Source organism: Lagenorhynchus albirostris, chromosome 2 (assembly GCF_949774975.1).
Source record: "Lagenorhynchus albirostris chromosome 2, mLagAlb1.1, whole genome shotgun sequence".
In the NCBI taxonomy this organism is placed as follows: Eukaryota; Metazoa; Chordata; class Mammalia; order Artiodactyla; family Delphinidae; genus Lagenorhynchus; species Lagenorhynchus albirostris.
Window position 1 is genome coordinate 50,304,629 of NC_083096.1, and position 23,065 is coordinate 50,327,693.

The 23,065-nt window shown below is 39.1% G+C and overlaps 1 protein-coding gene across 3 annotated transcripts in view; it reads right to left on the reverse strand.

Moving 5' to 3' along the window:
* TDRD5 (tudor domain containing 5) overlaps positions 1–19,147 on the reverse strand; it is a 90,209-nt gene extending 71,062 nt beyond the window's left edge. For 2 of the 3 annotated variants that reach the window (XM_060142163.1, XM_060142161.1), the window contains exons 1-3: positions 18,916–19,147; positions 17,897–18,304; positions 15,563–15,753 (exon numbers count right to left, since the gene is read on the reverse strand). In XM_060142163.1, the coding sequence (XP_059998146.1) occupies positions 15,563–15,753; positions 17,897–18,304; positions 18,916–19,147 (831 nt within the window). Of the gene's footprint in view, positions 1–15,562; positions 15,754–17,878; positions 18,305–18,915 lie in introns of all 3 variants that reach the window. The other variant, XM_060142162.1, reaches the window with a different exon arrangement.
* Between the last annotated feature and the right edge of the window lie 3,918 nt (positions 19,148–23,065).

A 23,065-nucleotide genomic window follows, 5' to 3' on the forward strand; every position in this document is an offset into this window, starting at 1 on the left:
AAATGGATATGAAACAATTAGACTATGTGCAGCTTTCGGTCAGAGAAAATATTTTTGTATTTAACCCTGTTTCAAGAATTAACATTTGAGTTTTTAACAACCACATGAAATCCCATGGGTTATATAACCAAAAAGTATGGAGAAAACAGACACTAACATACCATTAGTTGTACAACTTTTCTGGATATCAGTTTGGAAAAAAATCATTTTTAAAAATGAAAATATTTTTTGATAAAATTAATGGGGCTTCCCTGGTGGCACAGTGGTTGGGAGTCTGCCTGCCGATGCAGGGGACACGGGTTCGTGCCCCAGTCCGGGAAGATCCCACATGCCGCGGAGCGGCTAGGCCCATGAGCCATGGCCGCTGAGCCTGCGTGTCCGGAGCCTGTGCTCTGCAATGGGAGAGGCCACAACAGTGAGAGGCCAGCGTACCGCAAAAAAAAAAAAAAAAAATTAATGAAAAAGAGTCCAACAGTTAGTTCATTGTAACCTTCTGAATTTCAAAGATAAAGACAGGAATTGACAAACATACAGTCAGTTTATCTACCAAGGAAGATGACCATGCTGGTGTCAGGTCTCTCCAGCACAGGAAATGTCAGGAAAAACAAAAGAAATCTAAACAACAGGGAAATCACTATGAAAGGAACAGGAGTGAAAACTATCTTTTGGCATTAGGACTGTGAGTAACTTTCTTAGGGCTGAGTTTTCTGTATTAAGAAAACTTCATCATTCAAAACAAAGTTATGGCTCCCACCGTCCTGCCATAAACAGGTGGAAAATAATGAGTTACAGATGTTAAATAACAGTGCTGCAACTGAGCGGTGAGTCTTAAACTGCCTCACCTGACAGCCTGGAGAGTTCAGTCTGTAGCACAGAAAGAGGTAATAGAAACAGATGAACTGAGGAGACAGATTCCAGTTTGGGGAGGAAAAGGATGCTAATACACAGGTAGGTATGGAGAGTAGGGACTGGCACAGAGAGATATAGCTCTGCAGGTCTGCAGAGGGACCCCTCAAGTTTCTGGATGAGTACTGATGTGTGCATAAGGCGGGGGAAGGGGATGTTCTCTGAGGCTGGGGAAACAAACGATAAGAAGCAAGAGGCCAAACAATACCCAGAGCTCACAGAGAGCTGAGAAACATTAAGTGCTCCCACTAAGGCAGACTGGAAGGACCTCTTAACACATCCAGGTGAATCCTCAGAAAGGTAATGCCTCAGTGGTGGAGCCAAATTAGCTCTAGGCTGAAGGTTTCTCTGGACTAGCAGTCTTAGCCTGCTAAGGGTTCTATAGCAAAATAACTTAGATTAGGTAGCTTTAAACAACAGAAATGTATTTTCTCACAGTTCTGGAGGCTGGAAGCCCAAGATCAGGGTTCCAGCTAAGAAATAAAATATCGCTTGCCATATCAGTAAATAAAGGATGTCGAAGTCATCAGCAATTGTAGCTACCCCAGATGGTGAGCCCTGATGGAACTCAGGATAAAAACAAGGAATGCCCACCATCTAGCAGCCATCGGACTGCAGCTACTTCCAACGGTGCAGCCTGAGGAAACTCAGGATGGGAAATCATAGGATACTGGCCCCAGATAGCTGAGGTGCATATCAAAGGAATTATTTCAGTGAACCCAGACTCTTGCATCTTCCCCTACATAAAAAAGTGCTAACTAAATTCCATAACTTGAGATATCTAGTTTTGTTTTATTTAGAGTAGTTCCAACTACCTGGTATTGTTATAAAACAATAAATTGTTATAAAACAACTACCTGGTATTGTTATAAAAACTCCTATATATCCTGGTTTCCCCCCCTTCCTCTTCAGAACAGTTTTCTCAGCGTTTATCTGAGAGGCTGTCTCCCAGGCTTGAAGTACTAAGAATGTGTGCTGAATAAAACATAACTCTCTACTTACAGGCTGTGCAATTTTTTTCGGTTGACACAGCATAGTTGGATCCTGGTGAGGATTCTCTTTCTGACTTGCAGATGGCTGCCTTCTTGCTGTGTGCTCTCACAGCCTTTCCTTGGTGTATGCACATGGAGGAGAGCAAGCTCTCTGGTTTCTCTTCTTATAAGGGCACTAATCCCATCACGAGGGCTCCACCCTCACAACTTCATCAAACTCTACTTCCCAAAGGCCCCACCTCCAAATACTATCACATTGGGGGTTAGGGCTTCAACATATGAATTTTAAAGGAACACAATTCAATTGATATTACCCGCCCTAACAAATCTTAAAAGCAAAACTCAAAATGATCGATTCCAAGTAAATTAACTGAGTGAAGCTCAACAATTCATAATGTCTAGCAGCTAATCAAAGTTACCAGCCATGCAAAGAGGAAGGAGAATGTGACCATATCAAGAAGGAAAATAGGGAATTCCCAGGCGGTCCATTGGTTAGGGCTCCGTGCTTCCACTGCAGGGGGCACAGGTTTGATCCCTGGTTGGGGAACTAAGAGGCCACATGCTGTGGTGCAGTCAAAAAAAAAAAAAGAAGGAAAATAAATTCAAAACCCAGAAATGATGGAGATGATAAAATCAGCAGTTAAGATCATTAAAAGTTATGATAAATCTTATAAATATGCTTATGTATATAAAGAAAGTATGAACATAATAAAGAAATAAATAAAGGACATAAAAAAGATCCAAGTGGAATATGTAGAACTTAAAAATATAATGTCTAAAATGAAAAATAATCTGGATGGGATTAAATGCAACAGAAGATCACTGAATGTGAAGACAGCAAGAGAAAGTACCTAAAATGAAGCACACAGTGGGGAGGTGGAGGGGAAGAGACTCAGAGAAAAAAAAAGAACAGAGCCCCAACAATCCACAAGGAAATAAGAAGCAGTCTAATATAGGCATCCTAGAAGAAGAAGAAAGGGGAAAAAATATTTGAAGACAAAAATTCTCCAAATTTTCTAGGAGGGTAGATCTTATGTTAAGTGTTCTTATCACAAAAATTTAAAAATAAATAAAAATAGGGAATTCCCTGGTGGTCCAGTGGTTAGGGTTCTGCATGCTCACTGCCAAGGGCCTGGGTTCAATCCCTGGTTGAGGAACTAAAATCCTATAAGCCACGTGGCATGGCAAAAATAAACAAATAAACATATAAGATAAATAAAATAAAATAAAAATAAAGAGGGCAGGTGATGAATATATTTATCGTATTGGCTGTGGTGATGGTTTCAGAGGTATATAATTATCTCCAAACTTATCAAGTTGTATATATTAAACATATACAGCTTTTTGTATGTCAATCATACTTCAATAAAGATTTTTAATTAGAAATAAATTTCCAGATCTCATGAAAATTATAAAACTCATCTGCAAAAAGCTCAGTAAATCTCAACCAGAACAAATAAAGAAAACTCTACCAAGGGACACCAGAATGAAACTGCAGAAAAACAATGATAAAGAGAAAATCTTGAAAGCATCAAAGGGGGAAAAAAAACCACATTATGTACAGAAGAACAAAGAATGACTATAGATTTATTGTCAGAAACTATGCAGACCAGACAGCAATGAAACTGTCTCTGAAGTTCTAAAAGAAAAAGAACTATCACCCCAGAATTCTATACCCAGAAAAAGTATCACTCAAAAATGAAGACAAAGACTTTTTCAGATGAACAAAAGCTGAGAATATTCATTGCCAACATATTTATGTTATAGGAAATGTTAAAATTTTCCAGGCAGAAGGAACATTATACTGAAGGGAAATTTGGGTGCAAAGGATTGGAACTTTTAAAAATAAATAGGTAATTTATTTTAATATTTTTATTACTTAAATGTTGCTTATTCAAAATAAATACTTTAAAGCAAAAATAAAAATGCATTAAGGAGCTTATAACATATACACAATTAAAATGTATCACAAAAATGGCACAAAGGATGGGAAGAGAGAAATGTAAATCTATTGTTCTAAAGTTCTTAATCTACATGAAATAGTATAATATTACATGAGGATCAACTGTGATAAATTAAAAACATATGTTGAGAACCCTAAGGCATCCATTAAAAATATTTTTAAAGAGTTATAACTAATAAACAAATAACAGCAACAAAACAGAACCATAAAAAATACTTAATCAGGAATAAGGTAAGGATGTCCCCTCTCACCTCTGCTTTTCAATACTGTTCTAGGAGTCCTAGATAATTCAATAAGATAAGAAAAGGAAATAGAAAGCACAGCTGACCCTTGAACAACATGGATTTGAACTGTACAAATCCACTTACACACAGATTTGTTTCAGTAAATATATTAAAAAGTTTTGGAGGTTTATGACAAGTTGAACAAACTTGTAGGTGAACCGCGTAGCCTAGAAATATTCAAAAAAATTTTAAAAGGCATGTCATGAATGCATAAAATACATGTAAATACTGGTCTATCCTTACATAGGCATAAGATGAGTGATATTTAATATAAAAATAATGTCTTCATTTTCTTACTGTTTTATAACTGTGCTTTCAAAGAATTATATTACTGTACAGTATGTCTCTCGTAATTGGAGAAACTGCTCATCAGCCTATCATCACAGGTAAGTGTTTTTTAAAAAAATGAAACAATGCTTCCAATACTGTATTATGAATATAATACTGAATGTCATAAAAATTTTATAAGTCATTTGTTAGTTAGGCTAGGCTACCATGAAGGAATCATATCGATTACTTTAGGCTATCATAAAGCAATCACATTGCTGCTTCTACAACATCAATGCATGAATCACTGTACCTGTAACTAATATTATTTTCTGTTTCACATTATCTTTTCATTTCTGATGTCTAGTGTTAGTAATATGTATAATATATACAGTGTTTTGTATCATATAAAACAATATTGATATAAGTACTGACAGATGATTCATCTTGTTGATAAATATAGTAGAGTTCTGTAAATGTATTTTTCTTATGATTTTCTTAACATTTTTTCTCTAGCTTCCTGTATTACAAGAATACAGTATATACTAACATATAATATATAAAATATGTTAATCAAATGTTTATGTTATCAGTAAGGCTTCTGGTCAACAGTAGGTTATCAGTAGTTGTTTTGGGGGAGTCAAAACATATATGCAGATTTTTGACTGTACAAGGGGTGAGCACCCCTAACCCCTGCAGTATTCAAGGGTCAACTGTATAATAATTCAGAAGGAAGAAATACAACTATCTTTGCTTGAAGATGACACATTTGTCTACATAGAAATCCCAAAGAATCAACCAAAAAACTGGAATGAATATGCAATTATAGCAACGTTGGAGAATACAAAGTTAATAATACAAAAGCCAATCACTTTCCTATATACCAGCAAGGAACAAGTGGAATTCTAAAGGAAAAACACATAGCCATTTACATTAGTGTCCCCAAAATGAAACACTTAGATATAAATCTAACAAAATAGGTACAATCTATATGAGGAACAATACAAAACACTGATGAAAGATATCAAAGAACTACTACTAAATAAATGGAGAGATATTCCATGTTCACAGATAGGAAGACTCAATACTGTCAAGATGTCAGTTCTTCCCAACTTGATCTATAGATTCAATCCAATCCCAATCAAAATCCCAGCAAGTTTTTTTGGGGGGATGTAGTGGGATAACTGAGGACATGGAAAGGAGACGTGACCCATGAGCCCCCCCCCAGCAAACTGGGGGCTGGCGAATAAGCCAGAACTGCAAACAGTCCTGATTGCTTTGAGCCCCCCCCGGCAAACCGGGGGCACGCGAATAAGCCAGAGTTGTGAACAGTTCTGAATGCTTCGAGCGCCCCCCCGCCCCCGGCAAACCGGGGGCCTGCAAAAGAAGCACTGAGTGCTTTGGGCACTGATCCATGAGATGTCCTCAGTATAATCAGAGTGGTGGGAACGCAAGGAAATGTCCTTGTGCTACTTCAGTATAATCAAAATAATGGTGGGAACTTTGTGCTGTTCTTGCGCTCAAGGACGAAGCACGGCAGGTGCTCACGAAAGCCAATTATTGCTTGTATAATTAATAAAAACATAGGTTGCTGCTTTGGCACTTCTGAAATGTTAAGAAAACAAGTCTTAAAGTGTAAATCTAGATAATGCTTTAATAAAAGTTACCACAGCAAGACAGACGGCGCTGTTTTGCCTGAGCGAGCGGCAGCCCTCTACTGCTGTGCTTTGGCACAATTCATCTCGTGTGATGAGCTTACTTTCGGCCCTGTCCTAAGAAACTACAACAGGGGGATATCAACAAATCAATTCGAAAGTTTATACGGAGAGACAAAAGACCCAGAATAGCTACCTCGATATTGAAAGAGAAGAACAAACTTGGAGGACTGACACCATCCGACTTCAAGATTTACTATCAATATAAAGCTACAGTAATCAAGGCAGTGTGGTATTGGCAAAAGAACAGACAAATAGACCAATGGAACAGAACAAAGAATGCTGATATAGATCCACAAAGATATAGCCAACTGATCTTTGACAAAGAGAAAAGGCAATACAATGGAGAGAAGAGAATCTTCAACAGTAGTGCTGGAAAAACTAGACATCCACGTGCAAGAAACTGAATCTAGACACAGACCTTACACCCTTCACAAAAATTAACTTAACATGGATCACAGACCTAAGTGTAAAACAGACTATTAAAACTCCTAGAAGACAACATAGGAGAATACATAGATGACCTTGGGTATGGTGATGACGTTTTAGATACAACACCAAAGATATGATCTATAAAAGAAATAAGTGACAAGCAGGACTTCATTAAAATTAAAAACTTCTGCTCTGTGAAAGACAATGTCAAAAGAATGAAAAGACGAGCCAAAAACTGCTTAAAAAAAAAACTGCAAAAGACATATCTGATAAAGAGTTGTCATACAAAATATACAAAGAACCCTTAAAACTCAACAGTAAGGAAACAACCTAATTAAAAACTGGGCAAAAGATCTGAACAGACATCTCACCAAAGAAGATATACAGATAGCAAAGTAAAAGATGTTTTACATCATATGTCATTAGAGAATTGTAAATTAAAACAACAGTGAGATACCACTATATACTTAGTAGAATGGCCAAAATCCAAAACACTGACACCACCAAATGCTAATGAGGATGTGGAGCAACAGGAACTCTTATTCACTGCTGGTGGGAATGCAAAATGATACAGTCACTTTGGAAGAGAGTTTGGCAGTTTCTTGAAAAACTAAACTAAACGCTTATCATACGATAGAGCTATCATGCTCCTTGGTATTTACCCAAAGGGGCTGAAAACTTACGTCTACACAAAAAACTGCACACAGATGTTTATAGCAGCTTTACACATAACCAAAACCTGGAAGCAACCAAGATGTCCTTCAGTAGGTAAATGGATAAACTGCAATATATGCACACTATGGAATATTACTCAGCACGAAAAAGAAATGAGCTATCAAGCCATGAAAAGACACAAAGGAACCTTAAGTGCATATCATTAAGTGAAAGAAGGCAATTTAAAAGGCAACATTTGTATGATTCCAACTATATGACATTCTAGAAAACACAGAACTATAGAAACAGTAAAAAGATCAGTGGTTGCTAGGGGCTAGGGAGGAGGGAAAGAAGAGCAGATGGAGCACAGAGGATCTGAAGGGCAGTGAAACTATTCTGTGTGATACCACAATGGTGGATATATGTCATTACACATTTGTCAAAACCCACAGAATTTACAATACCAAGAGTGAACTCTAATGTAAACTGTAGACTCTGGGTGATTATGATGTGTCAATGGAGGTTCATTAACTGTAACAAAGGTACCACTCTGCTGCAGGATGCTCATAGTAGAAGAGGCTGCATGAATGTGGGGGCAGGGAGTATATGGGGACCCTCTCTACTTTCTGTTCAACTTTGCTGTGAACCTAAAATTGGTCTAAAAGTTTTATTTTTAAAAATTAATCCAGGGCTTCCCTGGTGGCGCAGTGGTTGAGAGTCCGCCTGCTGATGCAGGGGACATGGGTTCGTGTCCCGGTCCAGGAGGATCCCACATGCCACAGAGTGGCTGGGCCTGTGAGCCATGGCCACTGAGCCTGCATATCTGGAGCCTGTGCTCCGCAACAGGAGAGGCCACAACAGTGAGAGACCCACATACCACAAAAAAAAAAAATAATAATTAATCCAAAAGAAAAAAATAGGAAAAAACCCCACAAAAATTAGACTTAAATCAAACCATACCAGTAATTACACTAAATATAAATGGTATACACACCCCCATTAAATGACAGAGATTGACAGATTAAATGAAGAAGCAAGACAACCAAATACTCTCTAAAGGAAACACATTTTAAATATAAAACAGGTATGTTAAAAATAAAAGTATATAAAAAGATACACAGTGCTAACATCTAAAGAAAGCTAGCATCACTATGGTAATATCAAACAAAGTAGACTCCAAAACAAGGAACATTATGAGCCATAAAGAGGGACATTTCATAATGATAAATAGGGCAATTCATCAGGAACACATATCAATCCTAAATATGTATGCACCTAACAGGGATTTATAATATCTGAAGCTGAAAGGTAAAATAGACAAATTCACAATTATATTTGAAGATTTCAACACTGATCCTGCGGTAATTAATGGAAAAAGTAGGAAAACATCAGTAAAAATATAGAATTCCTGAATGACACTATAACCAACTTTACTAATTGACATTTATAGAACACTCTAACCAAATATAGCAGAGAACACTCTACCCAAACATTCCTTCAAAGTAGATATGAAACATTCACCCACATATATATATTTTGGGCCACATAAGTCTCAATATATTTTCAAGGAATGAAATCAGACTATGTTTTCTTAACACAATCAAGTTAAATTATAACTCAACAACATCTCTGAAAAGTCCCCAAGTATTGGAAATTAAACAACATGCTGTTAAATAACCCATAAGACAAAAGAAATCACAAAGGAAATTAGAAAATATTTTGAACTAAATGAAAATACATCACATCAAAATTTGTGAGATACAGCTAAAGTAGTACTTAGGGAAAATCCATAGCCTTAAATGTTTATATTAGAAAAGAAGGACCAAAATCAATGACCAAATTTTCTTTTCTTGCTCTTAAGGTAAATATTAACCCAAAATAAACAGAAAGAAGGAAATAATACAGATAAGCACAGAAATAAATGAAATAGAAAACAGGTGGGAAAAATCAAGAAAACCAAAAGCTGGTTCTTTGAAAAATCACTGAATAAATCTTTAGCCAGACTGATCATGAAAAAAAGAGAAATTATCAATATTAGGAATGAAAGAAGGTGCTTCACCACAAATCCTACAGATCTTAAAAAGACAATGAGTGAATATTATAAACAAATTTATTTCAACAAATTTGACAACTGAGATGAAATGGACATCTTCTTGAAAGACAAAGTATCAAAGCTCATTCAAAAAGAAATGGATAATCTGGGACCTCCCTGGTGGCGCAGTGGTTGAGAATCTGCCTGCCAATGCAGAGGACATGGGTTCAAGCCCTGGTCCAGGAATATCCCACATGCCATGGAGCAACTAAGCCCATGTGCCACAACTACTGAGCCTGCATGCCACAACTACTGAAGACCACACACCTACAGCCCATGCTCTGCAACAAAGAGAAGCCGCTGCAATGAGAACGCTGTGCACCACAACGAAGAGTAGCCCCCGCTTGCCGCAACCAGAGAAAGCCCGCGTGCAGCAAGGAAGGCAGAACGCAGCCATAAATAAATAAATTTATTTAACAAACAAAGAAATGGATAATCTGAATAGCTCTTTATCTGTTAAAGAAACTGGGTCTGTAATTTAAAATCATTACCCAAAAAATCCCCAGGTCCAGACTGCTTCACTGATGAATTCAGTGGAATGTTTAGGGAAACCTAATACAAACTCTTGCCAAAAAAAAGAAGGAAAATGTCCCAACTCAGTTCAAAAGGCCTGTATTACCATGATTCCAAAACCAGATAAAACATTACAAGAAAACTACAGAAAAATATACCTTATGAACATTAACACTAAGGTCCTTAACAAGAAAACAGCAAATCACATCCAGCAATATATAAAAAGACATGATGACCAACATGCTGGATTCATTCAGCAACATAAGGTTCCTTTAATGCTAAAAAAAAAAACCAAATCAATGTAATTTATCATACAAAGAGATTAAAAAAGAAAAAGCTCTACAGAATTCTGACTCCAATTACAATGTGTGTGAGGGTGTTTCCCCATATCCAAGCAATTCTTCAACACAAGCTGGGTGTCCTACAATTCAACTCAATTCTGACATGGGCGATTGCATTCAGATTCCAAGGTTAAGGGCCAAGTTCTACAAGACTGAACCCCCACCCCATCCTCTGACTTCAGATGACAATTGCAAGTCCAGGTTGTTACCTGAGCTTCTGATCCAGTGGCTACAAATCAGGTTTCCACAACCCTTTCCTTGGGTTCAATTTAATTTGCTATAATGGCTCAAAGAACTCAGAGAAACATTTTAATTACTAGATTATGGGTTTATCATAAAAGGATATAACTCTACACCATACACAAAAAGTAACTCAAAATGGATTAAAAACCTGAACGTAAGACCAGAAAACATAAAAATCCTAGAAGAAAACTTAGATGGTGAGCTCCTTGACCTCGGTCTTGGAAATGATATTTTGAATTTGACACTGAAAGTAAAGGCAGCAAAAGCAAAAATAAACAAGTGGGACTACATCAAATGGCACAGAAAAGAAGACCTCAATAAAATGAATGGGAGAAAATATTTGCAAATCTTATATTTGATAAGGGGTTAATATCCAAAATATATAAAGGACTCTCACAACTCAACATCAAAAAAACCTAAATAATTCAATTAAAAAATGAGCAGAGGATCTGAACATTTTCCCAAAAACATACAGATGTCCAATAGGTAAATGAAAAGTGGCTTGATATCAGTAATCATCAGGGAAATGCAAACCAAACCACAATGAAATATCACCTAACACCTGTTAGAATGACTATTATCAAAAAGACTAGAAATAACAAATGTTGGCAAAGGTGTGGAGAAAAGGGAACCCTTGTGCACTGTTGGGGGGAATATAAATTGGTGCAGCTACTATGGACAACAGTACAGAGAAACACCATATCATCCAGCAACTCCACCACTGGGTATTTATCCGAAGGAAACAAAAACACTAACTCAAAAAGATATCTGCACTCCCATGTTGCAGCATTATTTACAATAGCCAAGACATGGAAACAACCTAAGTGTCCATCGAACGATAAATGGATAAAGAAGTTGTGGAATATGTATATCAGCCATAAAACCAGAAGGAAATCCCACAATTTGTAATAACAATGGATGAAACTTGAGGGCATTATGCTAAGGAAAATAAGTCAGACAGACAAATACTGTATGATCTCCCTTACATGCAAAATCTGTTAAACAAAAATAACAACAACAAAAACCCAAACTCTTAGAAACAGAAAACAGATGGGTGGTTGCCAGAGGCAGCATGCTGGGGGCGGGCAAAATGGGTAAAGGTGGTCAAAAAGTACAAACGTCCAGTTATTATCAGTCCTGGGGATGTAATGTACAGCATGGCAATTATTATTTATATACATATTAATTGTATATTAATAATAATATATATTCTATGTTAATAACAATATGTATTCTATAATTAAAAGTTGCTAAGAGAGTAAATCTTAAAAGTTCTCATGACAAGAAAAACAATTTGTAACTATGTGTAGTGATGGATGTTAACTACACTTACTGTGGTGATCATTTCACAATACATACATATATCTAATCCTGTTGTAATCCTGTTGTACTGAAACTAATATAATGCTATATGTCAATTATATCTCGACTTTTTAATGAATGAAAAATAAATAAATAAAAAGATATAACTCAGGAAAAGTCAAATGGAAGAGATACATAGGGCAAAGTATATGGGAAGGGGCAAAGAACTTCCATGCCTTCTCCTGGCATGCCATTCTCCCCAAATCTCTAGGTGTTCACCAACCTGGTAGCTCTCTAAACCCAGACTTTTGGGGTTTTCATGGAGGCGTCATTATATCAGCATGACTGATTAATCATTGGCTATGACTGAACTTAATCTCCAACCCTCTAATTACATGGCTGACTCCAACAGCAACCCATCCTTAGGTGATTTCCAAAAGTTACCTCATTAAAATAACAAAAGATACCTTTATTACTCTCTTTACTTAGGAATTTCCATAGGTTTTAGGAGCTCCGTGCCAGAAAAGGATGAAGACCAAATATATATTTCTTATTATAAATCATAGTATCACATCCTATAATCATCTCAATGGATGGAGAAAAATTCAATATACGTTCATGGAAAAAATTCTCAGAATCCAGGAATAGAAGAGTATTTCCTCAATCTAATATAGGGCATTTATAAAAATGCTACAGTTAACATAATAGTTAATGATGAAAAAATGAATGCTTTTCCCCTATAGTTAGGAACCAGGCAAGAATTTTTACTCTCACCACTTCTATTCATTATTAAACTAGAGAAACTAGCCTTTGTCATAAGGTAAGAAAAAAAAAGTCATATAGATTGAAATGGAAGTAAAACTGTCTTTACTCCCAGTATAAACTAGAGTTGAGTTTATCGAGTACCTTGATTCAAGGTCACAGGATACAAGGTCAATATACAAAAAAAATTGATTTTCTACATACAAGCAATAATTAACTAGAAAATAAATTGACAATACCCTTTATAATAGTATCAGAAATATGAAAAATGTAGCTGTAAGTTTAACAAAATATATGCAAGTCTTGTTTACTGAAAACTATAAAACAGTGCTGAGAGAATTTACAGATCTAAATCAATGGAGAGCTATACTGTGCTCAGGAATCAGCAGATTCAATATTGTCAAGATGTCAATTCCACCCAAACTTATCTATAGATCCAATGCAATTCTCATCAAAATCACAGACAGCATAATTATTTTTGGTAGAAATTGACAAGCTGATTTATATCAAGTTAAGTTTATATGGAAATTCAAAGAACCTAGAATAGCCAAAGCAATTTTTTTTTTTTTTTTTTTTGCGGTACACAGGCCTCTCACAGTTGTGGCCTCTCCCGCTGCAGAGCACAGGCTCCGGACACGCAGGCTCAGCGGCCATGGCTCACGGGCCCAGCCACTCTGTGGCATGTGGGATCTTCCCGGACCGGGGCACGAACCCACGTTCCCTGCATCAGCAGGCAGATTCTCAACCGCTGCGCCACCAGGGAAGCCCGCCAAAGCAATTTTTAAAAGAACAAAGCTGTAGGATCTAACCATATAATTTCAACATATTATAAAACTACGGTCATCAAGACAGTGTGATACTTGCAAAAAGACAGATCAATGTAGATCAGTGGACCAGAATAGAGAGAGAGAGACAGAGAGTCCTGAAAGAGACCTACACATAGATGAGGTCAACAGATTTTACAGAAGTGCCAAAGTAATAAGGTAGTCCAGTGAGGAAAGAGTGCTTTTCAAAAACAGTGCTGGGGATTCCCCTGGCAGTCCAGTGGTGAAGACTCCAAGCTTCCAATGCAGGAGGTGTATGCTGGATCCCTGGTTGGGGAACTAAGCTCTCACATGCCATGCCCCATGGCCAAAAATAAATAAATTAAATTAAATTTTAAAATAATAAAAAATTTAAAAATAGTGCTGGAATAATTGGCTATCCATATGCAGAAAACTTTGATCCATACCTGGTACCTTACACAAAAATTAACTTGAAATAGACCTAAGAACTAAAATCAAAAAACTTATAGAATAAAACATAGAAAAATATTTTTGTGACTCTGGATTAACCAAAAATCTATTAGGTAGGCAAGAACCAAAAGAAAAAAATAAATAAATTAGATTTCGTTAAAATTAAAGACTTCCCCACAAAAGACAGGATTCAGGAAATGAAGAGGTAAGCACAGACCAGGAGAAAATATTTGCAAAACATGTCTCAATAAAGGACTTGTGGGCTTCCCTGGTGGCGCAGTGGTTGGGAGTCCGCCTGCCGACGCAGGGGACACGGGTTCGAGCCCTGGTCTGGGAGGATCCCGCATGCCGCGGAGCGGCTGGGCCCGTGGGCCATGGCTGCTGGGCCTGCGCGTCCGGAGCCTGTGCTCCGCGGCGGGAGAGGCCACGGCCGTGAAAGGCCTGCGTACTGCCAAAAAAATAAAAATAAATAAAATTAAAAAAAATAAAGGACTTGTAACCAGCATACATAAATAACTCTTCCAACTCAATACAAAGAAAACTCGATTTTTAATAATGAGCAAAAGATATTATTAGACACTTCAAAGAAGATATACAAATGGCAAATATACTTACGAAAGGATACCCAATATTATTTATCATTAGAGAAACTTCAGTTAAAGCCATAATGAGATACTACTATACACGCACTCAAATGGCTACTGTTTTTTAAACTGATAACATCAAATGTTAACAAAGATGCAAGTGGAACTCTTATACATAGCTCATGAGAAAGTAAAACTGTACAGTCACTTTGGAAACAGTTCGGCAATTTCTTAAAAAGTTAAACTTACTGTCTGACCCAACAATCCTACTCCTAGGTATTGACCCAAGAGAAATGAAGTCAATGTTCATACAAAGTGTAAGCAAATGTTCATAGCAGCTTTATTCATAATACCCCAAACAGGAAACAAATATTATCTAATGGTGAAATAACAAATTGAGGTATATCAGTACAGTGGAATGATACTCAACAAGAAAAAGGAACAAAACACTGATACATACTGGATGAATCTCAAAAGCATCCTGTTAAAGAAGCCAGACACAAAAAGCTAAGCATTATTTAATCTCACTTATATGAAACTCTTGGAAAGTCAAAATTATACTTATAGAAAGCAGTGGTTGCCTGTAGCTGTAGTTGGGGAAAGATATCAACTACAAAGTGGCATGAAGGAACTTTGGGGAGCTGACGGAAATGCTGCTTCTTGATTTTGATGGTGATTACACAACTAGATACATATGTTAAAACTCAAAGTGTACATTTTCAATGGGCAAATTTTACTATATGTAAATTATGTTACTAAAGCTAATTTTTTTAAGTTACAGAAATCAAGCACTTTTATGTCTTTAATTTCCATGTGCTTATTTTGAGCTCTACTTAGGTTGTTATCTTGCTAACATAATCAGGCTTTTGTTGGCTTTATTCTAGTAGGTTTTACTCAAAGTCCTTCAGCATCATAGTCACAGAAAAATACCAGGATTGCAGTGCTCAGGGCCAGCCATTCAGGTGAAGATATTCATGAGTTAAGTTGCAAATATGCTTCTATAACTTTGGTGAGAAGCTGGAACTAGAGATACAGATTTGGGAGTCATCTGCAGAAAATAGTTGAAACCACGGAGTTGATAAAATTGTACTCTTTTTTCACTGCCACCTCTCACTTCTTAACTAATCCACAGAACCACAGAAAATGCTTAAGTTAAATGTGAAATAAGTGAACGACTTGAATTTTAAAAGGTCAGCTTTTCCATGAGAGCTAAGTAATAGCCACTGAATTTAAACACATTTTTGGTGTATTTATAACTCCAAAGTCGGATATCTCACCTGGTTTAATTTTTCAGTGTGATTCAGCCTTGAAGTCTCCACATTTGACCTAGAAGTATTCTCCACGTCCAGTATTTGCTTCAGTGGTTCCATGTTTGAAGTGGGTTGTGAAAAGCATGCCATTGCTACTGGGGAGCCTGTGGGATGTGACCCTTGTTGCTTCCTTCTAAAAGGCTGGGGAAAAATTTTACCTTTTGCGAATAAAAGAAGAGGAGAGAAAAATTATCACTAACAATTTCTAGTTTTCTGGTATTTATATATAGAGGCTAGGCCCTCAACTTAGAACTAAAAATTAAGTAAGCTTACATTTTTATATTAAGCCAATAAAATTTACATACAAGGGAATGATTAGTCACCTACAGAAGAAAACCAAAAGATCATAAGTGTGTTACTGAAAGGTTGGGGCTATCTAAAACTCCACTTAAGGACACCTGAATATAATTACAAAGAGGCAGGATTCAATAGGTATAAACCTAAAAAGCTGTATCCTGTTTAGGAGACCAAAAAGTCTTCAAATAAGGAATCTGCTTGAATTATGCTTTTCAAACTGGATAACCATCTAGTGGTATGGGGGGAGGGGTGGGGAATGAAAAGCTACAGAATAAAGGATATTCTTCTAGAGTATAGATTTTTTTTCTTCAAGATTTGTATGGAGGGGAATACTACAGGAGAGGTATATTCTGTTATACAACATGAAAGACAGATCACCGGACCCCACCATGGCCTAGCTCTTTCTTTAACCTAAGATCAAGCTCACACACACAAAAAAATTACTTCCAAGATATCCTGATGAGGAATAAGGTACCATGTATGGGGAAAATGAACAATTCAATCACTGGGAAGGAATATCCACCCCCCACAAGTCAATAAGTTGGCAAACTGCTTTATACAACTCAATCTCACGTAAGTTTAATAGCATGAGTTACTCTCCCAAAGTTTGAGCAGCGTAAGAATACTGATACAGGGAGTTCCCAGGTGGCCTAGTGATTAGGATTCCGGGCTTTCAAGGCCGTGGCCTCGGTTCAACAGCTGGGGGTCAGAGAACTGAGATCCCACAAGTCGCGCAGCAGGGCCAAAAAAAATTGTTTTTAATTTTTAAAACAAATACTGATACGGTTGAGGTTTAGACTCAAAACACTCAGTGGCCCCTACAGCCTTCCCTGACCAGAGTCTGTAAACCCCCTAGCATATTCTTGTCAAATTACACTTCCCACCACAATTTAAATATTGGTTTGTAAATTCATGATATTCTCACGGTTCACCTATATTAATCTAAATACAAATTTTGAGAAAAAAAGAAAATCATTGAAACAGGCATAGAATTCCCCAAATAGGCAGTGTATAGATTCTATACAGTCAAGGGTCTAGAGGGACACTATACAAATGATCACATCAGTTTTCTGAGCCCTTAAGGGAGACAGTGATTGGGTAGGAAAAGCTCACTGAATGAGCAGTAGTAAGAATTCAGTATCTAACTCTAGCTGTACCACTTTTCAAGTCATGAAATTTTCAGAAAGTCATTTAACTTTCTTGAGCTTTGGCTTCCTTAACTATAAGGATAAGATTGGGTTACTCACCCAACTTGTCTATGGTATGAGAATCCAAGGTAAATTGCTATACAAATAAGGTGGTTATCATTACACTACATCAATTACTACAATGCTTGCTAGGATATCAAAGATCAGTGTTAGCAAAGATCAGATGGCAAATGCTACAAACTAGTATTATTATTATTATTTTGCGGTACGCAGGCCTCTCACTCTTGTGGTCTCTCCCATTGTGGAGCACAGGCTCCGGACGCACAGGCTCAGTGGCCATGGCTCACGGGCCTAGCCTCTCCGCGGCATGTGGGATCTTCCCAGACGGGGGCACGAACCCACGTCCCCTGCATCAGCAGGCGGACTCTCAACCACTGTGCCACCAGGGAAGCCCTAGTATTATTTTTAAAACTTTTCATTTTCCATGTTATATCTTCTTTACCTGAACACATATAACTAATGTTCTTTTTCAGTACTCTAGAGAGAGCTGATCTTGTGTTTTCATAATAATAGCTACCACTTATTATGAGCTTACTAAATGCCAGGCACTTTACAGACCCCCATCTCAGCCTGACTCCAAGAGGTAAGTATTATTATTCCTATTCTAGAGATGAGGGAACTAAGACTTAGACATTTTAAGTAACTCGCCTGAGATCATATAGCTAGCAAGTGGTAGAGCCAGGATGCAACTTCAACAAACTGTTGAAGCTTAGCCATTACATACATACGTACATATGTACTACAACTGCTCCAAAGTCTGCTGATCTGCAATAGTTACCAGTGCTAATATGCTTACCTGCTGGCCATCCTCTCTGCTTTTCCTCAGATAGGCTCTTCTTCAGCATCAACAAAGAACCTGCTCTGGTCTGTTCTACAGAAATGACATCTGCAGCGGCATTCAGCGCCTCAAACATAGAGAAGAAGCCATACTGCACATACTGGAATGATCGTCCAAATCGCTTGGCAAATGCGTTCTCAAAATCAGAAAGGAGAATAGGAGATAACGTCAAGAGGTCTTTCAACTCACTCTTCACGACAGCTGGAAGAATAGGGGGCACCCTTCCTCGGTAAGGTACTCGCCGTTGAGATCTGGGCCCAAAGCGAACACTGGCCCTTCCCTTCTGCATGGAGTTTCGAACCTTATGGCTGCCCCTCTGTTTTGCAACTAAACTTGCTATTCCTTTGGTGGATTCATCTGGAATGGCTAAGGAGGTGTGAAAAAAGAAATCATATTTAGGTGAAAACTTACTTCCTTCTTTATTCTTTGCATCTGTGGTTATATAATTTGTAACTCTCCAAGGAGCTGTGTATATAGGTGACATGATAAACACGAACCCTTGCTTGCTCCTTTTCTTGCATTTTAGACAACAGCTTGTTAGCTTCTCTACTACAGGATGAAGAATGAACAGTAAAACCCAATTTATTATCACTGCTGCTAATTAACTCCTGAAAGATCTGAAACCCTGGAGATGAACAATAAACTTCCCTACAATTATGTTTCTGTGCTTTATGAAATTTTAAACGTGATTTCATAATTTGAAGTCCCATTGTTAAGTTTCTCCTGACTTAAGGTGCAATAATATTAAATCACATGCACAATGTAGTTTTTGTGAATGCACAGTATTCTGGGGAAGGTTTCTTGGTTGTGCTAAAGCTCTAACTCTGTCCACAACCTCTAAGGTGCCTATGATCCCTCTTCTCCCTCACAAAAGTAAAATCCCCTGCTGGGGATGCAGGATAATAGCAGAGCTAGAACAATTCTTTACTAAGTGATTATTATTGCAAAGTTCAAAGACCTTCAAATCTTAAACCTACCTTTCAGTATTACAGTACCGTCCCCACAGGGGTAGACACTGACAACATCAGGCATACCCAACACCAGCTCCATGGTGGACCGATACCCAAGGTTTCGGAGTGGTAAACGGTTGCCAACCATAAAAAGGTACTCCTTTTCCAACTGCTCTGGGGTCAAACCATCTTTGGTGGAAATGAGAAGTGACCTTATTTCCTTCCTCAGGCATTCCTGTATACGCTCTTGTTCAGACATTGCGCCCTACAAGACTTAAGACAGAAACACTGCTCGTGAGGAAAAGCAGGCAAACACAAGATGGAAAAATAAATACAATAAGAAGTCTAAAATGGCCAATAGTGGAATACAAACAACTGAGATGTGACTTCTACAGGTGATGAGGCAGAAGCAGTACCTCGAGGGTGCTCTGAAACTTCGTTTAGCAAAGCCCCCATACAATTCAGGCTTTATCCCAACCTGTGTTGCTTAACCCGTGTGCATCGCAAGAAATCCCTGCCACGGCCTAGTGTGTGAGAAGTCCGACTTCCTGGCTCGTTTTTCGGTGAAGCGTTAACTCGGATTGCTCGGGGTCTCACTCTACACTGCAAACTTCGTATCAGATAAATCTTTCGTCCACTCTTTGGGAACCAGGGCTGGGAAGGAGGCAAATGCAACACCCCTTTCCCAGCGCGAGGACAGGGCTCCACGTAAAGACGCTCGCACCGGAATACTTTCTCCACCCCAAACCTATGCGGAGGATGCCCGCGTCCCCTTCCGAGTCAACGACCTCATCGTTGCCCACCCCCTCCCTACTTCACTCGGGCGACGGGTGGAGGTGGGGTCCCCTGCCCCGCTCCCAACGTCTCTCAAGGGCGCCGGCAAAATGGGGACTTGTCCTTGCGCCTGCCCCGGGGACTGCCCACGACCCAGGGTAAAAGAGGCAGGCCGGAGGGAAGCAGGCGAACCGCCCCTCACCCTGGAGCTGGCGCCTGCGCTGCCGTTGTGGGCCTAGCAAAGTCAAAGGCGCTCCCTTAACTAGCGGCCACGTAAGAGGAGCTGCGAAGCGGCTTGCGCGCTTGCGCACTGGTGCCGGAGGCCCCGCGTGGCGCTCCCATGGCGCCGCGTTCCGGCCCCTCAGGGACGGACGGTCGGGCAGGTCCTGGCTGCTCCGGAGTCTAGCCTGGGTTCCGCCCCAGTCCTGGGGCCGGTTGGCCGGGCTCCCAGGCAGCGTAGGTGGCCTTCTGGGATATCCGGCGCCTGCCTCTTGCAACGTGTTTGGAAGACACGCGGTGCGGCAGCGCGCAAGAACCCCTCCAAAGACCTCCCAGCCAGGGTCAGGGAGGGTCAGTCCCGCCCTACGGACGGGCAGCCCGATAAGGAGGCTGCGAGGTTCTTGGCCTCGGTGTGCCTCTCATTCACCCGTGGAGCTTATTTAAGGAAGAAAAATGATGCCCAGGTCTGATCGGCAGAAATTCTGATTCAGCAGGTCTAGGTCTATTGGGGGAAATTTTAGGCAATTCTGGTGCTTGGTGGAGAATCACTGCTGAGCTAGATAGATGCAACGTAGGCTCCCGGAAGAGAGGAATGGGTGAGGCAAGGAGGGCTACTTTTTTTTTTTTTTTTTTTTTTTTTTTTTTTTGCGGTACGTGGGCCTCTCACTGTTGTGGCCTCTCCCGTTGAGGAGCACAGACTCCGGACGCGCAGGCCCGGCGGCCATAGCTCACGGGCCCAGCCGCTCCGCGGCATGCGGGATCCAACCGGACCGGGGCACGAACCCGCGTCCCCTGCATCGGCAGGCGGACCCCCCACCACTGCGCCACCAGGGAAGCCTGAGGAGGGCTTCTTGAATGACTGGAGAACATTCCAGGTGCCCCTGGAGATGAAAGAGCTGGGAAACTAAAGAAGAGGATGTATTTGAGCAAACAACCTGGGGGTGTAGTTATTGGATAGGTGGAAAGAGCCAGATTTATAAGGTGCTAGAAAACCAGAAAACAGTATATAAGAGATGTAGACTAGAGAGGCATAGTATGAAGACTTTTACCTTAAAATATACAATCTAATTAAAGGAACAAGACAAACCAAAAGATAACCAAGGAATTCGAATCAAGAAGGAAATCAGAGCACACACATCTACTTTAGCTTCCATCTAAAATCCCATGACATTAAAAAAAAAAAAAAACCTCTAAAAACAAAATGTTCCATCAATGAACCAGGAATATTTTCTAATCTCTGAAAGACAGAAAAGATTTATGGGCTGGTTTATAGCAGAACGGACAGGGCTAAATAGCACAAATTAACAAAAAGGAAAATTATGAGACATGAAGAATGGATCCAGCCAGACGTTCCAACATCTGAATGACAGATGTTACAGAAACAACAGAATGGTGGTGAGGGTTGGACGTTTAAAAAGAAGAAAATGTCTCAGATTTGAAGAAAAACACAAATTTTCAGATTAAATGGGCCATCTGAGTCCTTAGGATAACTAATGAAACTAAGATCCCATCCTAGACAAAACCTAGGAGAAAAAGAAGAGCTTTTATATAGAAATAGGTTACCTATAAAGCAATGGAAATTAGGCTGCCATTGGATTTCTCAATGGAACAATATCTTCAAAGCTGAAACTGGAATTCTTTACCAGTCAAATCAGCATTTAAGTGGAGGAAAAGACATTTCAGACACGCAGAAATTCTGAACGTTTATCATCTCGCTAAACAACTTGAGAATGACTCCAGCAAAATGAACAATGACATCCCAGATTTTCATCCCCAATTATCTAAGATAATAGGTAACACCTATGGAGCACTTACTACATGCTCTTTGCATAGATTATCAAGTTTTCTTCCCGATTACTCAGAGAAAGGTACAGTTATGATCCCCACTTTAAAGAGAAGAAACTGATAGAAATGAACAAGGATGTAAGAGTGATAGGCAATAAAAACAAAACTTTTGATTGAATATAGAAAGTTATTGGTGAGTAATGTAAAAAAAAAAAAAGGATTTTTTACAAAGATATTCTGGAGCTAAGTCCCAGATCAATAACTGCTGAGTGTCAGGGGCTGAGTTTCTTCAATAAGGAGACCCCCTTTGGAAGAGTAGCTACAACTGGAATTATCACTTGCTTGGGTTTACAATAATGCACTGTCATTCTCTGAGACCTGTCAGACTTCTGTGATGGCTAAACTGGGAAGTAAATGGGAATGAGGTGGGAACCATCACCCTAGCATCTTTCACGCCTTTGATGGTGACACTCACCTCTGGAATTCTCCAGGTATGTGGTAATGCTTTTGATCTACTATTTTGGCACTCCACTTGGCATTTTCTTCCAGAATAGCCCTTACTCAATGAGTGAATGTGCCCATGTAGGAATTCTAGCAGTTGCTAAGATTACCTATTCCAGCCATTTACTTGGCAAGTAGGGTACTAACCACAGGATGAATTCACAGTCCCACTAGCCCTGCCCAAAGGTGAACTTGGACCAGAATTTAATTAATTTATCACCTAACCCCTATAAGCTCAGAATGCTGACAGCAAACAGTGACGTTTGTGTTTGTTTGAAATTAGTGATAGTTACTGAAAAGTTTAGTTCCTCCTTTTCTCCAGATCAGTTATCCATAAGGGACTGCAAGACCTTTGGGGAAAGGCTGGAGAAAAGGTTTGCAGTCCTTAGGTACAGTGTTTCAGCAGCATCCTTCTTTAAGAATATTTAGGCTACACGCAAGATGCTCTGGGTCTGGGATCTGATTTAGTTCTTGGAATAGGATTGACAAGTCATGTCGCTCACTCACGAGAGGCCTCTGTTCACAAAGACCAAGAATTGTTTTGTTGGTTTGTTTGCTTTTGTAGTTACACAAATCAAAAAGACTTAGTGAGTCCTTTGTTGAGTTCATTCCTTGGGATCCTACAATTAATTACCACAACCAGAGAGCTCTGTGAGTCAGGCCAATGTGTTTGCTATCCTGCAGCCTATTATGATGACCAGAGCCCACTTTTCTTCTGGTAATTAACTGTCTCCATCTGGTCTCCTCCCATCCCTGCTTGTATCTGGGAGTATATTTCCATTGCAGCTGCTCCTACCAGCATTCCTGCCTTAGAGAACTGCCAGTAACGAGTTTCTGTGTTGTGTGTTTTAAGCCTCTGAAGCTTTAATATATGCCTCATGACAAGTATGAGAGAATC